The sequence below is a fragment of the Lissotriton vulgaris genome, chromosome 1_1 (assembly GCF_964263255.1).
Source record: "Lissotriton vulgaris chromosome 1_1, aLisVul1.2, whole genome shotgun sequence".
In the NCBI taxonomy this organism is placed as follows: Eukaryota; Metazoa; Chordata; class Amphibia; order Caudata; family Salamandridae; genus Lissotriton; species Lissotriton vulgaris.
The window spans coordinates 49,120,450-49,137,824 of NC_141685.1; the positions used below are offsets into that span (position 1 = coordinate 49,120,450).

The window sequence follows — 17,375 nt, forward strand, 5'->3', positions numbered from 1 at the left end:
TTAGCAGGGAACCAAGTCAACTAAGTCAAAAACCAGCTAAACACAAGGCAAAATATCTGGGGTAACCATAGTCAGGTAGCCACCTTCCTACAACCACCCCAGTTCAGACACAGCCATATGCAAATCAGTCTGACCCTGTGCCTCATGGGAACAGTCCAGCCTGAACTGCCAAGCCATGTCTTCCCTGGACCGGAAACAAGCATCATGGGACCGTTTTCGGGTTCATAACCCTCATCAGCCAGGCTATCTTGAATCCAGTGGCAGAGTGAGCAAGGGACTCACGTCTGAGCATACCCTGCCAACTTAGGACGAACAAAGCGATACAAAAGGGGATGATGGACGGAGCGGTTGAGCAAATCAAACACTCACACCAAGTCAACCGATCTGGGTGTCGAGGGGGACAGGAGAGGTCAGAGTCAGAGTCAAAAATACTTTATTCGATTAATTAAAATCATAAAAGTATACTACACACATATTTATAAAATAATCTACATAAATTCACAGATAAAACTTTAAAATTCACAAACAATTGTTAAAAAGCAGTTAAAAAGACAGTTAAAACAGTTGTGTGGGAAGTAATCAGGCACAGTTTTAAATTTATGATACCCTGTAAACCATCAGATTGATTATATAACTAATTTCATTGTCTTGTTACTTCTTGTTGACGGTGTGAACAAGCAGGGAAAAAATGAAAATGAACCGCTCTTGATGGTAAAAATTAATCAGACCAAACTTTAGCTAATCCAAAACACATTCCATCATTGTGGTATTCAACAATCTTTTACGTTTGGCACGCAACGCCGCTACCAGAAAGTTGGCAACCCCAAACATTACAATAGGGGTCTCCATAAGCTGTAAAAACAACAACGCGGGTTTCACTTGCATAAATCCCTTGTCCCTCAGTAGTGGTAAAATATATTTTTTCCTCCCTTCGACAAAAAAGGGACAGAAAAATACAAAGTGCGTCAAGTCTTGGTCATTAAAGGCATCACATTTACACGGGGTATTGTCCCTTGGCTTATTCCATTTCAAGTATTCACCCAAAAGAAGATGCATCTGATTAAAACGGAATTTCGTCAATAGCCAACGATGATATGGTCTATTGACTACAGATAAGTATGGCTGGATGGTCAAGATAGAAATTACCATGTAATGAGCCCTTACTGTAATTTTTTCAATTTCCATAGCTTCCCGGTGAGTATTTATAAGGTTTAAAAGTTGGGCTTTCATCCATTTAACATCATCTTTACTGAGTCTTTCAGGGTTACAGTACAGTTCTGGACGACCTAATTGTGTAGCTAAGAATTTAATATGTTTCAGCCATTTAATGTCCATTGCTCTATCTCTCCCCATGCAGTCGGTGATAATTTTTCGATTTAATGACAGAGTAGGGTTCAGCCATACTTTCACCCATAGCAATAGTGGAGCCAAGTTAAGGGCATCCTCAATATGACCTTGCCCCAATTCCAAGTGGACAGAGAACGAGGGAGTGGACTGTGGTAAACCCAGTAGAGAACGCATAGATCTGTTCTCCTCTTTTTGAATTGGGGCTAAGTTCTTATAACCCCAAATCCCGGCCCCATATCTGGCCAGAGCCAGGGTTTTAGCTCTATATAGGGAAAGAATGGCTTCAATAGGTTTCCCTCCCAACCTCTTGGCGAAACTTAGTATGGCTGCAAAAGATCTTCGTACAGCTATCGCTTTGTTAGCAATCTGGGGAGTCCAGGTGACTAAATTATCAAAAATTACACCGAGGTATGTAAATGTCTTTACTTTAGACAATGTCACACCGTTGCATCTCAAGATTTTTGTATTATCCTTGCCTTTCCCAATTGACATAACATGGGACTTTTCCATGTTAACAACCAGATCCAATTTCTGCATAAAGGCCCCAAAAGTGTCAAGGAGTAACTGTAGTCCATTGGGGGTTCTGGCAATGAGGACCGTATCATCGGCATACATCAGTACGGGCAGAGGGGACCCACCCATACTAGGTATATCCGGTGTGACTGTTGATAGAGCTGAATACAGTGAATTTATATACAGTGAAAATAACATGGGCGCTAAAATGCACCCTTGTCTTACCCCTCTGGCTGATCTAAACCCAGCAGTGCATTTACCATCGGATGACATACGCACTGAGGCGGTCAGATCACTGTGCAAATAGGCCAGGAAGTTAACCAAAGCAGGGTCCAAACCCATCTCCAAAAGTATTGTCCACAGTTTCGACCTATTGACTAGGTCGAACGCTGTGGACAAGTCCATAAATGCCAGGTGGATTGCCCCCCTAGCAGCAACAGTATATTTACAAATGGTCATATACAGGTTAAGACACTGTTCCTCAGTACCCCTCCCCACCCTGAACCCGTATTGGGTATTACATAAAATTTCATTTTCCTTTTCCCATTTATTAATTTTGTTTAAGATGACTTTGCCTAAAATCTTGAATGACGAGTCGAGCAACGATATCGGTCTATAACACCTTGGGTCACCCCTTTGACCCTTCTTAAAAACTGGTATAATAATCGAGTGTGACCAAGAAGTAGGAATGTTAGAGTTATCCATACAGACTAAATTAAAAACATTTGCGAGAACTACGGACCACACATGAGAGTGTGTCTTGAACATATCGGCGGGAACCCCGTCCGGGCCGGGGGCCTTACCACCAGCCGTGTTTTCTATGGCATTTTGTACTTCTTTCACCGTGATTCTTAGTGGGGTGTCTGAATTTGTAAAATCAATAGGGGTGAAAGGAGTTATAAAGATCTTACTGCCATAGATAGTTTCAAAATGGTCCAGCCATTGTTTCTCGGTGATGTTAGCCTCCAGTATTTCATTATCTCTGCCATTAAACAATGGAGAATTCACTACAGCCCAAAACTTAGCGCTGTCCCTCAGTGTAAGTTTATCATATAGTGATTCCCAGGCCTTGTCTTTAATTTCTCTTTTACGTGCCTCAGTCGTGATTTTATATTCCTTCCTGCATTTTGACACTTCTGCTCTGTTACGCGGTGTACATTTCAAGGCTTCTAGTAAGTTTTTATGTGCCTTGGAACAATCGGCGTTAAACCACCCTTGCGCTTTACGTGTCTTGTTATTAGGTTTGCACGTAAGTGCCTTGGCAACATTTTTGCAAATTACTTCAAAGGCTATAATAACATTCCCTCCGGATGTCAATGGGTCTCTGCAAATGTTTAATTCTAGACTTACTTTGTCACACAAATCATTAAAAAAATCATCGGCAATAATTCTAGACCATTTAACTCGTCTACCTTGATCATGAGCCCGGATTACAGTAGGATAAATTAAATGTGGTCCGGTAGTTATTATGGTAGAATTTGTGTTAATTAATTCCATAATAACCGGATTATGGTCACTAAATGCCGTCTGTATTGCATTATAAGAAATAACATTTTTTAGTATACTGGGTGACCCAAAAATAAAATCAATGATAGTGTTGCTCCCCCTAGCACTATATGTTGGTACTCTGTCTTTATTATTCACAAAGACGGGTTCTGATATGTCTAAATTTATCAGCAATTCTTCTAAAGCTCCCCCTTTAACAGAGTGTTCAAAATGCGGGTGGGTCAAATAATCATCTTCCAAACAAACATCATGATAACAATTAAGATGACATATGTGCGTATTAAAATCACCAAGAAGTATATAATGAACAAATGTAGTTTGACTCCTTTTATAATCATTTAAAAAAATCTGTCAACATGAGGATATTTTCACTACCTTGTGTACCCTCTATGGAATTATAAAAATTTACGTAAAGGATTTTTTCCCCCGAATTATTCAGAACCTCCAATAGTAAACAGTTGGGAGAGTTAACATTTAGCATTTTCATCACCCCCATATGTTTAACTGAGATTAAGAGCGCAAGGCCTCCCTTGCTCCTACCCCTAGACGACTTTTGTGCAGCTACAAAAAAAGATGTATAACCTTCAACCCAGAAATTGCATTCAGTGTCCCAAGTTTCTTGTAACGCAACCACATCATGTTGCTTAATAATTTCAAGCCAAATCGTGTCTTCCCTTTTGGCTTGAAGACCAGATATGTTCCATGTCATTAGCTTGACGTTTCGAGTGTCAATGTTATTTCCGGGCTGATCCTCCACCCCCTTCTGCGTGGACAGTCAGATGTTTGCGTCAAGGTTTGATAGAACATCAAAACTGTTTCTGAGTTCCGGGCCTGAAGACAAGGCCGCAGGGTTGTTATTATTGTGAGTCAAAAGGGAATTTAAAGGTTCGGTAGCCCAGTTAGCTAAATGCACATTGGATCGTTGTATAATTTTCTTGGTATTTTTAATCAACCAGGGACTTTGTTGAGCAGGGCAGGGGTAGAAAAAACCTAAAGGAACCGCACGAATTTGTCCATGAGCGATATTTGTTCCGTCCCAAAATAACCTTGTGCAAACATGTGGGTTTTTAAAATTGATGATGACACAATCGTCAGAAAAGCGTTTTGCGGACGGACCCAGCCAGGATACTCTTCTCGCTAGGTTTATGAATGTAGAAATGTCTCTAGGTCCTGAGCAGTTATTATCGCACCAACTCTTTACATTTTCCATGAGGGTTCATTGTGTTTCTGAGTCTCCTTGTTTAAGCCTAGGTACATTGACCAGTACTGCCACGAACGGTGTTGCCTCTGGGGGTAAATTGACCATAGGTTTAAGGTATTGACCATTACTCGTTCTAGGGCAAGCTGTCTTTACGGCACCCTCTTCTCTGGATTCTGGTCTGGGGATATTTATAGGGTCAGTGCTATTCTGACGGGTTAAGTGGGGGGTTTTATCCGCAGATTTAGACGTAAGGGTAGAAGTTGTGACACTTGTGGTGGGCTTGAGCGGCACAAGTACTGGGTCAGCACTACAAGTCACCTCCATATGTTGGTAATGGTGTTTCAAAGTCTGTTGTGGATCTAAAGCGAGGTGGTCCGTCACCTTTTGGAGCAACAATGAGTTCATTCTCTCACATTTATTTAGGATACCAGATACACAATCTTTCAACGTTTCTACTATGTCACTAGAGATCTTAATCAACATAGTTTCAATGGTGTCTGTGAGTACCCTTTCTAGCATGTTTTTAATTGAACCTTCCAGCTTGGTTGAGAATTGACGTGCTTTGGTGCTAGCTCTATACCGTATGGTTTGTGCCTTAATGAGTCTGCCTCTTTTTCTGTTTTTATAAATTTTGGCTTCCACCTCCGGTATATGAGAACACTCGCGAGTCTCAGGGGCCACTGTAGGGTCCTGGTGTATCACTATATTTTGGCAGGCAGAAGCGATATCGTGTGTAGTGGTGATGATTACATTTGGGTCTAGGGGTATCCTTGTCTCATTAGAGTCTATAATTACACCTTCCAAGCCCAGTTTCCGTTCTGTCTCAGCGATTTCTTTATTGAGCTTCCCCACCGCTGATGTTAAGTACGTCAAAATGCTTTCAGAAGCATGAGATTTGCGAGCGATTTTGACTTTGCTGGTACCCCCTGTAATCGAAGTCTGGAGTTTTCTCTTACCCATTTTCGTGTGGTGAATCTTAGGGATGCGGCCTGTCCTGTCCTCTGCCGTCCCCTGACGGCCACAGACGGCCCGCCCTCTGCCCGGGCTCCGCCCGGCGCCACCCGCGCGCGTCCGCGACGCGGAGGAAGCTGTTCCCTTTTGTGCGCCTCCTGGCGCTTTCCACAGGAAGAGGAAGCGGTGTGGTTGCAGAGCAGGCAGAGCAGGCTGGGAGCTGTAGTCCAGTTACAGCATCAGGAACCCAGCGGCGCTGCGTGGTTTTTCCCCTCTGCTTGCAGCAAGTGGCAAAACGCTGTGACCCCTCCTGGAGCCGGTGTGCGCTCAGCTATGATCCCCGCTGTCAGGTCAGTGCAGCGTGCAGCAGTAAAGCGCTGTGACCCCTCCTGGAGCCGGTGTGCGCTCGGTAATGACCCCCGCTCCTCTGTGGAAGCTGTTCCCTTTTGTGCGCCTCCTGGCGCTTTCCACAGGAAGAGGAAGCGGTGTGGTTGCAGAGCAGGCAGAGCAGGCTGGGAGCTGTAGTCCAGTTACAGCATCAGGAACCCAGCGGCGCTGCGTGGTTTTTCCCCTCTGCTTGCAGCAAGCGGCAAAACGCTGTGACCCCTCCTGGAGCCGGTGTGCGCTCAGCTATGATCCCCGCTGTCAGGTCAGTGCAGCGTGCAGCAGTAAAGCGCTGTGACCCCTCCTGCAGCCGGTGTGCGCTCGGTAATGACCCCCACTCCTCTGTGGAAGCTGTTCCCTTTTGTGCGCCTCCTGGCGCTTTCCACAGGAAGAGGAAGCGGTGTGGTTGCAGAGCAGGCAGAGCAGGCTGGGAGCTGTAGTCCAGTTACAGTATCAGGAACCCAGCGGCGCTGCGTGGTTTTTCCCCTCTGCTTGCAGCAAGCGGCAAAACGCTGTGACCCCTCCTGGAGCCGGTGTGCGCTCAGCTATGATCCCCGCTGTCAGGTCAGTGCAGCGTGCAGCAGTAAAGCGCTGTGACCCCTCCTGGAGCCGGTGTGCGCTCGGTAATGACAGGAGAGGTAAGAACAGCTCGGTGGAAGAGTGAGGATGCAAATGGGAGTGAGTTTCTTAAAAAACAAGAGAGGTTCGGTGGAAAAAGGAAGAAACAAAGTTAGGGAATCTGAAAGAAAAAAGACAAGTTTAGGGAAAATGTGGGGAGAAAACCAGAGGTTTATGAAAGGAGGGCAGAAAGAGTGCGAGGAATGAGGAAGATAAAGCGAGAAAGAGGCAGAAGCACGAGCTGTTAGGCGGAGAGACAGACATCAAACAGTGGAGCGTAAGCTGAGGGACAGATCGTGCAGAGGAGTGCAGAGGTCAAGGCTATCCTCCTCAGTAATTGACTTATGGTTGCTCTCTTTTCATTCTTTTAATCTGTCCCTTGGCGCCGGGAAACCCACTGCGGGTAGCTGTGCGCCTTATAAGTTGAATAAATAATAATAAAGGCGAACGAGAGAGAGCTGACCCAGGCATCTTCTTGATGGGACTGCCCTGGGGCCTCCATACAGTAGGTTACCCGGGAGGGGGTGGGGCATTGGGTGTGATGCGAGGGAGGCAGGAGAGGGAAGAACAGCTGGGTAGGACAGCGGCGATGCACATGGGAGCAAGTGGCTTCAAAAGGAAGACAGAATCTGTGGATGTTGGAGAGGCCCCATGAAGGGCTCGCTCCCTCCCCGCATGACAGGGCCCAGACACCGGCTCTCCGGGTGCTACCCGCAGAAGCAACCCGATATTTCTGTGTCACGGGCCCGGGCCCCCGTCAGCACCATTGCCCGGCCCAGCCGCCATCTTGGACACTGCACCACGCAGCCGCGTGGCCTCAGCTCGACCCCCAACCCTGGGCCTGGCCAGGCCCCGACATCCCGGCACCACCATCCACCCAGGAGGTGAACGGACCACTTGGCAGGTTAATGAGAGTGTGGTAAATAAATAAATTATTACCTGATCTATTTTTGACTATAATCAATAAACGGTTAGCTCAATAAATAAGAGTCAAGATACGAGGTAGCTAGAGTTGACAGGCTTTAATTAAGCATAAAGGACAAGAACAGGACAGCCTGTACGGGATCTGGGAATGATGCGCATCTGGGGGCAGGAACAGGCAATTGGGAGGGGTGGTAACTTTTAATAACAGAACATTAGTATATATAGTTAAACAAAATACATTGCATTCAATACAGTAGGCGTAGCAGTAGGCGGAGTTTGTAGCAGTCGCGAAAGATAAGGGCAGAATGAGGTAACAAGAAGGCGTGTACAGGGCGTATACATAGACATGTGATACAAACGTAACAGAATATGTCATAAACAGGGCGGAAACATGGAGGGGGCTACCTGAGCAGCTGGTACCTCTAACCTAGTGGTGCGCGCAAACTGACAATGACGTGTTACTAGGGAGAACTGGGGGGCTATGACTTCTGCGCTAGAAGAGGAGACTAAAGTCTGGAGTGTCAGAGCGACATGTACCTAAAACCTATCTAGTATCTAGTGTTTAGAGAACATGTTGATAGAATCCAAAAGTTATCAGAGTAAAGGCTAAAAGACATTAAGACTGGTGCATACATAATCCTATATGTAATGCGTGTGCGGAGAATATTATATGAATATTAATACAGTATTTCTCTTACATGGAGACATAAAGGCTAGACCATGACGGAAACTATTGATGCGATTCAGTAGCTTAGGAATGCAGAGAAGGGGGGCTGGACTGATAACTAGAAACATAACATACTCTTGGCAGACTAGGAGGCAGAGCCAGGCCGAGCCAGGCACTGCGAGGCATGAAAGTAAGCTAAGGGTCAGGGATACAGGTGGGGGCTGTATCGCTCCTCGGAGAGGGTTCAGAAAACAGCAGCTGAATCTGAGTCCGGGCCCTTTTGAGGCCTAGAAACGGGGATAATTCAATGAATTAACGTGCACACTGTGAAACGTGGCAACGTAGCTTTACATAGGCCTGATATTCGTTGTATTCACGAAAACCAGAAACTGGCATACTAGAGATGGACACAACTATAATTGCGTCTTTAATCGATCATAGGAGAATACATGCATATCGATCATGCACATATGACATAACATGGGGAACACGTAGGCACATATAACATGGCAAAATTTACTTTTCCACATTCCCTCCTTGTGCCCTACGTTTCCATCAGGAAACATCTATATTCATGATACCATCTATCATTTCATACAGCATCATTTGCTCGTCTCGAATTGTCTTGGAACGGGACTTAGGACTAGGAATACAAGAGGTAGCACAAATGCCGCAAATCGCAGGGCCACATTGTATACAGAGGCAGCAACTGAATATGATCATTACTACAATACCTAGAAATGACAATACTTTCCATCCCCAGGCAGATATAATACTCCAGAGCCAACCGGACCATGTCCAGGTGCCTGGATTCTGGTGTAACTGATGGGCAATTTTATGAAGTCTGGTTATAGCTGAATAAACAGACGGCGCGTTATTAGGAATGAAAATGCAGCAACTAGATCCGATGACTCTACATGCTCCTCCTCTATCGGCCAGTATGACGTCAAGAACGAGACGATTTTGGAGCACGACAAATCTCATAGCAGATTGCTCTTCGGTTAAGTTACCTAGAGCAGAAGTAGTCTCATTCACTACTGCTTCAAGGGTTCTGGTTAACCTACGGATTGACTAACTATTCTGGACAGGGCCTATAAAGAAAAAGAAACCTCTATTGAAATCTGTATACTGTTCTAGAGCAGTTTCAGTTTGATCGACAATTGGGGACTCAATCTCCCGTCTATGTCTGATGTGTACTAGATGTGTGTTTCTGTGATAATCAGATGGGGCTAGAAAAACTGGTGGCAGTAGGAAGGCAATATAACATGTTCCATCCCAATCGAGGGGCAGACGAACATATGCGGTCTGACCACAAACAAAATAAGAATGACGTGAAGCTTTGAAAATAGATTTCCCACTGTCACTATACTCGACAGTAGTAGTACAATCACTATGTCCTACATGTGCGGAACCATTATTTCTGACACATAATTCGCCTTTGACTGGTAGTACTGAAATAGCAGGTAAATCTGGAGTAGTATCAGACTGAACATTCAGGACCATAAAATTCGAAGAATAATTACCTAAATTATAAACTTCATTTTCTAGATCTAACCCTGTTCTATGGGGGAGACCTTGCTTGTCTGGAAAACATGTTCTATTCAGAAGGGACATATCATTTGAAGATGACGTTAACATGGACCATGCTCCACACGAACCATTATGTGAAAACGGATAAGGAAAGAGTGGCAGAACTCCCTTCGGTGTCTGGAAAGGGGGGAGTCGACCACACACCCAACAATTGGTAGCATTGCTGGTCTGGTGTGAATAATGTAACATTCTGATGAATGTGTTATTTCTCCTAGCAAGACGATAGGATAACTCGTGAGGAGGCAGATCACTAAATGTGTGCTCTACTGTAGCATTAGAAAACTTATTTACATGAGAAAATGGAAAACATAAATGCAATGCATAACTTGTGCAGGTAACCATCAAACTTAGAAACAATAGAAAACTTAGAAAAACGATACATCGGATAGAGTTTTGACTAACTCTCTCACTATGGGGGTCTATCTCATACATGTCAGATACCTGTCTAACCGTTTCACCCGAGGGGGACTTAGACAATTAAACTGGCTGACTTATTTTACTAGACCGTAGTTTCAACTTATACTCCTGCTGCGGAGTTTTCTCTAACAGAGGAACTTTCAGTTCGGGATTTAGATCAATGTCCTGTTTCAGGCAGTCTTTAGAAATGGAACAGTCTTTAGAAATGTCCTTTAAAAACGTCTTTTTCCGGACTCCATGGAATTTCTTGATATGCGACAGATGGACCCATCCCTTGCGGCCTTCCAACTTCACGGCCGTACGGGTGGTCAGAAGGACAAGTCTCAGCTCCTTCCAACGAGGCTCCAGCGGAGTTGAACGATCAAAGTTCCTTACGAGAACAAGGTCTCCTGGAATGACCTCGTGCGGTTTCACTTCAGTATTGTCTGGAAATGCGGCGGCAACCTGTGAACGACAAGAGTGTAGGGCAGACATCAAGGAAGCTAGGTAATCTGTCAACATATTACTGGAAACATCTGTAATACTGCGGGGTCTAGGTGTACCCCACATGTTTGGGGGGCGGCCGAATACGACCTTATAAGGGGACAGACCTGATCTGGAATGTGCGACCATTCGCATAAAGAATAAAGCTACTGGCACGGCAACTAGCCAGTCTACACCTTTCTCTTTACATGTCTTAGCAATACGGATTTTCAGGGTCTGATTATGTCTCTCTACGAGACCAGCTGCTTCAGGATGGCGCACACAATGGAACTTCCACTGGTACCCTAACAAGAGGGAAACATGTTTCATCAACTCAGATGAGAATGGCTGGCCGTTATCAGAATACACGACCCTAGGGAGTCCATAACGGGGGAAGAATTCACGAACCAACTGCTTGGCAGTGGTCGCTGCTGTATAATCTGGAACTGGATATGCTTCTGTCCACCTGGACAAAGCGCATACAACTACAAGAACATACTTGAAACCTCGACATCGCTCCATCTGAATATAATCCATCTGGAGGACTTCAAAAGGGTGGTCAGGGGGCTGGAATCCACCTTGTTCCACCGGGACACTTTTACCTGGATTGAATTGACAACATATCATACAAGTACGGACTTTCTGCTTGGCTGCAGCTCGTAAGTGCTTGTTAAACCAAAGGTTCTGAATACTGTCTAACATGGCTTTTTCTCCTAGGTGTGCTGGACTATGTGCGGTATTGATAATGACTTGAACCATAGAGTCGGGGAGAAACCATGTGGCTTTTCCCTTCGTCAACCATCCCTGATCTGTCTGGACCCCTCCTTGTTCGGACCATTTCTTGATTTCTTCAGGAGTAGCATGTAACTGTATGTCTATGACATCTTGTGTAGGGTCCTTAACTGTCATACAAGTAGTCTGTTCTGGAGTGGATGTCTGTGTCTTGTTAACTGGAATGTCTGGTGTCTGAGCTGTAAGCTTGGCTGTTTGATCTGCTAGATCATTACCTTGGGAAATGATGTCAGTAACTTTCGTATGTGCCTTGCACTTCATGATAGCGATAGCTGTCGGTAAATGTATTGCATCTAACAGAGCTTGAATGAGGAGACCATGCTGAATCTTGGTTCCATGAGAAGTCATGAAACCTCTCTCCTGCCAGAGCACTCCGAAGTCATGTACAACTCCGAATGCGTAACGTGAGTCTGTATATATGTTTACTTTCAGGTTCTTGGCACGTATGCAGGCTTGGGTCAGAGCAACTAGCTCTGCTGCTTGAGCAGACAGGGTGTCAATACGGTGTGTTTCAATAACTTCAGTGTCAGTAGTCACTGCATACGCGGCTACTAGTTCTCCTGTACTAGTTCTCATACATGAACCATCCACATAAAGTGTCAGGTCGGGATTAGGTAATGCAATGTCTGTCAGGTCTTGTCTTGGCTTAGTCATAGTGTTAATGACTTCCACACAGTCATGTGTGGCAGGATTTGAAGTAACTGACGGTAACAGTGTAGCAGGATTTAGAACGGTGCAGCGTCTGATTTCTATGGGTGGCTGGAACAATGTCAGTTCATAACCTGTTAAACGTGCAATGGTCAAGTGCTGAGTCTGTGTTCGGTTTAAAAGAACTTCCACGGAGTGTGGAACTTGTACTGTCAGGGAGTGTCCTAATACTATGGAATCACTTTGTCTGATTGCTAGAGCTGTGGCTGCAACTGACTTGAGGCACGCAGGCAAAGCCTGGGCTACTGGATCTAATGTGCTCGAAAAATAAGCACAAGGCTTGTACTGTCCGGCTTGATCTTGTGTGAGAACAGATAGTGCAGTACCATCACGTTCTGTGACAAAAAGTGTAAAAGGCTTACTGTAGTTCGGTGTAGCTAGAACAGGTGCTTGGCATAAAGCTTTCTTTAATTCATTAAAACTAAGTGTATGTTCAGATGTCCAAGGGAGGACAGTCGATACGGCTGCCTCCTGTGTCGTTAACTGTATCAGTGGCTTTGCTAGAAATGCATACTGAGGAATCCATTGTCTGCAGTAAGAAGTAAGGCCAATAAAAGCACGTACCTCCTTCTGTGTCTTGGGCTGTGGAAGACTCGCTATTAACTGGATACGGTCTGGTGTCAACTGCCTACCCCATTTGGACAGTAAGTGGCCTAAGTAGATCACTTGCTGGACACAGAATTGGAGCTTCGAAGGGGACACCTTGTGCCCCATCTCGGCTAGGAAATACAGGACTGTAAGTGACGCTCGCTCGCAATCACGCTCAGAACGGGCTGTGATCAGTAGATCATCGACATACTGGAGCAGGGCAGTGTCAGCTGGCATGTGAATATTGTCTAGTTGTTGTTTAAGTGCTTGACTGTAAATGCTAGGACTTTCTGTGAAACCTTGAGGAGCTCGTGTGAATTTATAGCTCCTTCCATTTAAACAAAAACCGAAAAGGTACTGGCTGTCTGGATGAATCGGAACACTGAAAAATGCATTCTTGAGGTCTATTACAGTAAAAAATGTGGCTTCAGAATCAATTGCTGTCAATAGAGATGAAATATCTGGGACTACTGGATACTGGGGTATAATACATTTATTAAGTTCTCGAAGGTCAATCACTAATCGATATACTGGAGGTGCATTTGGATCAGTACGTTTCATGACTGGAATGATAGGAGAATTACATACATTGGAGTCAGTTTCTACAACCACTCCTTGAGCAATGAGCTTGTCAATAATTTTGGATAAGGCTGCTACAGCCTCAGGTGGCAATCTGTACTGTCTGATTCGTGGCAAGACTATACCTTGCTTGAGGGTCACACGATGGGGTGTGATTCGCATAAAACCTACATCAGTTGGACCTTGCGCCCATAAATGCTGCGGAACATTGGACAATCTTGGATCAAAATCTCGTAATACATAGTGACCTTTAAAGTCGCGTAAAAACAATCGTATTCCTTCTGGAGAGCAGCAAATAACTGCACCTAATTCTTTCAATGTTTTAATGCCTAACAAATTTTCTGGACATGATTTCGTAAGTAACAAATCAGTAGTTCGGGACAATGGACCAACTTCTAGAGTAACTGGCTTTGATATCTCGTTTACAATAGGTTTTCCTGAAAATCCAAGGGAAACATTTCTAGAGCCTGAGAGCGGAGCCCCTGGAACCTCGTCATGACTGATAGTAGTCCTACTTGCCCCTGTATCAATCAAAAACTTTCTGTCTTTCCCTAATACTTGACTATGTACATAGGGACCCTCTTGATCTACAGGTATCTCGATGAGAGGCAAGCCTACCTCCCTCTCTAGGCTGTTTCATGAATACGGTTGATACTCTGGATACTCTGTCTGGGCATACTGGTACATCTGCTGTGTAACATGCTGTGTTGCAGCAATAGGCTGCGGTGCTGGAACTGTCTGTTGTGCATTCTGTGGTGGCTGAGAAGTCTGTGAAACTTGTTCTTGTCTAGGCGGACGTGGTCTTTCTTTAGTTTTACCAGTAGCTATGTTGTGTTTCAGAACTGCACACTCGTTTATAAAATGACCTGGCTGTTTACAATAATTGCATGTCCCTTTAACGGGAGCTGCAGGATGACTGACTTGATTCGGACCCCTCTTCTGACTGTCTTGTGGAACAGATTGTGCAACTAGTACTTTCATTTTCGTGTCTTTCATACGTCTCCTTTCGTGTTCTTGCTCTTCCCTGATTCTATTCTGGTGGTACTGGAGCATCTGTAACATCTGTGACGGGGTACTAGCTTGCCAAGTACTTTCGACTTTCAAAACTCGATTTTTAACTTGTGGGCTTGAATTCTCGACTAGTTTAGTAACAAAAAGATGAGGGTATGACTTGCTACCTGTCTTCAAACCACTGTTGATAATGAAACATTTTTCGAATCTAGAATAAAAATCACTAGTATCTTCATCCTGTTTCTGTTTGCATGCTGAGGTTGCATCCCAATCTTCCTTTTTCGTGGCTAGTAACCTTGGCAAAACTTGAATCAATAACTCTGGCAATTCTTTACATTTCTCTCCAAGACCGGTACCTGGTACTCGTATTTTATCTTCAGCTTCTAGATCTGTCCAATCAATCTTTTTCTCTCCCACCTCCCATTCCTTTTCCTTGAGTTTTTCATATACCCCTGCGGGCAACAGGACCTTTAACATTTTAATGATATCTGGATACGTGTATTCTCCCATACGGAGCATGTCTTTTAATTCTCGATGGAACCCTGCTGGATCTTTGTCGTGACAGGGAATTAATTTCTTCATCTCTAAGAGTTCCATCTTTGTGACAGGGGTGTAAACAAATACTCGTTGCATTTCACCATCCGGTGTCCTAACTGGATGTACTTCTCGTAACGGATGCTGTCTATCTATGTAAAATGGTTTACTTTCTGGAGGTGAGACGTGAACAAAATGCGGGTTCAGAAACGTTCTATATTTGTGGCGCTGTTCTAGAATGACACTAATTAAATCGGTACCTAAACCTTTCCATTTATACTGGAGTAACTCGTTCAGAACATCATGTAACGGACCTGGATCAGAATGTTGTCCCTCATACAATGTAATGAGGTGCTGGATCATATACATACCCACCAGTCGCTGCTCGGCTGGGGGCAGTTTCAGAAACATTTGTGCCACTATTTCGTCTGGAAAAGTGGTAGAATCAGTAATCCATCGGACTGCTGATCGGACTAGTTCTTGTTCATGCATGGTACTAAGTTCACTATAACCGATTCGTGATTTCAGAATGTGATCGGTAGCTTGAAATACTTGTTCTAGAGAATCTTGTTCTGGTGCTGGAAGATGAAAGACTTTCTTGTGTTCTAGGCGTAAATGTCGGTCTGGAAATCTAGATTTACCTACATACGCTATTCTGGCGGTATTCTCGTCTTCTACTTCTTCAGTATCAGTGTTATTTTCTTTCTCGCTTACTTGTGCTGCTTTACGTTGTTCGTGTAACCTTATTATTTCCTTACGAATTTTCTTGTACATACTTTCTATACTACTGAGTGTCTTGTGTCTACCCTCGGCTATATTATCACTCCACCTTGTCAGAACTTTCATTTCGACCGGATCTTTAGTCGGACAATCTTGTTCCCTTACTAAACAATTGATTAGAAACTTTAATAGTATGAGCTGGGTCTCAGCTTTCCTTAGAGACATGATTTCGCCAATACTTTATGGATCTTCTCCTGTACGGATGAAACGATATATTCTGTCTAGATCTTCTTTCATATTCGGTAGGGTGTCCAAATACTCGGTCACCTGTCTTACACGCAATGAATATATAACCATATTATCGTCGCCTGGGACTGGATCATAACGGCATTCGGTAAGAGCTCGTCTGATATCTGCAACGGACTGATATTTGGGCGTACGCTGTAACGCACGTTCATGTAACTCGACTAACGTTATACGTTTGTGTGGCGGCGGGGTACCAGGAGGACCTCCTCCCGCGGCCCCTAAACTGGAATCGTCGACTGATACTCTTCGTGCTGGCAGAGTGACCGATGTAGCGGGAACTTGTATTATGGGCTGGACCGGGGGTACCGTAACGGGTACTGTAACAGGTGCCCCGGTGGCTGGAGGAACAGGAATTACATTATTTACTGGAGCTGGCGGAGCAGGATTCGCATATTCTGGGACTGTGTCGTCCAAATAGGACGAGAGAAAAATATCCGCTGCGGTCGGTTTGTGACGTAGCTTAATCGGAACTAATGGCGGCGGAAAATTACATGGTGCTTCCGGGGTTGCCTTTGGCAAGCCCTCGGCAAGAAGAGGATACATACCCTTAATGAGGGCATTTCTCTGTCTGTCTGACTGTTCGACTTTAACTCGTTCACCTACTTCTATTAATTCCCTTTCTTGGGCTCTTTCTGAGGATTCCCTACTTAATTCTGACTTTCTGATTTCTTTCTCGGTTCTTTTATGAGATTCCTTGCGCCATAACTCGATGGCATCTTTCTGGGACTGTCTGGCTTTCTTTTTCCATAATGCTTCTTCTACTCGCATGATGCACTCGGCATCCCACGTACCTGATACGGGCCATCTATACTTTTCCTCTAATTGCTTGGTGTACTCCACCCATAAATCTAGATACAATATGGCACTTATGCCGTGCTTTTGATACATAAAATGACCTGGACTGTCCCTAGGCGGGACAGGAACTGCTTCCTCGAGCAGACCTTTTCTAGTTTTTAACTGACGCAACTTTGAGAACAGAGGCATGACTAGGCTGGAGTCTGGACACAATACAATACACGATAAACACAATAATAACTTGAAAACAAATCATTCATACCACGACATTGAAAAACACATGGAATAACATTTAAAATGACAGTTCGGACAAAATACTACCTGGAATACTGAAAGCAGAATACATGAATTTCTCGAGAACAGAACTGACTAGAATGACTAGATGCACTGCTAAAACAGTACGAAACTTACCGGTCCCATAAAGAGACACGTCAGGACCCGCATCCACCTAAGTGGACACTTCGTGTTGGATCTGTGTACCCAAACCCACGGACCAGAGACAAATTAATTGACCCTGTCTAGATACTACCCCAGCAACGGTACTCACCGGGCAGCAAGAACGGAAGGCCTCGGACTGGACTGGACTGCTACGACGACGGACGGACGAACTTCGGACTTCAGTTACAGGTGGACCTCCGGATACCTCGGACCATGGACTCTCGGCTTGGGCTCTGGTCCGGACTCGCCGCGTTCCTCCACCGCCTCGTCTGGACGCTGGACCGCAACCTCCGTCTCCTCCGTGGGCCTGAGGGATACTTGAAG

The 17,375-nt window shown here is 44.7% G+C and overlaps 2 protein-coding genes across 2 annotated transcripts in view; both read right to left on the minus strand.

The window, feature by feature from the left end:
• Nucleotides 1–12,026, minus strand: part of LOC147737183 (uncharacterized) — a 39,386-nt gene extending 27,360 nt beyond the window's left edge. The window contains exons 1-2 of the mRNA XM_086923090.1: nt 10,989–12,026; nt 10,249–10,562 (exon numbers count right to left, since the gene is read on the minus strand). Of these exons, the coding sequence (XP_086779216.1) occupies nt 10,249–10,562; nt 10,989–12,026 (1,352 nt within the window). The remainder of the gene's footprint in view (nt 1–10,248; nt 10,563–10,988) is intronic.
• A 1,857-nt stretch (nt 12,027–13,883) lies between these two features.
• LOC147737184 (uncharacterized) lies at nt 13,884–15,653 on the minus strand. Its single transcript, XM_086967435.1, has one exon. It carries the CDS (start codon nt 15,636–15,638, stop codon nt 13,884–13,886), a length of 1,755 nt encoding a protein of 584 aa, XP_086823561.1. The 5' UTR covers nt 15,639–15,653.
• Nucleotides 15,654–17,375: the final 1,722 nt, after the last annotated feature.

Coding starts and splice junctions, on each gene's coding strand:
- LOC147737184 (XM_086967435.1), bottom strand. CDS start 15,638: ATGAAAGTTCTGACAAGGTGGAGTGATAATATAGCCGAGGGTAGACAC.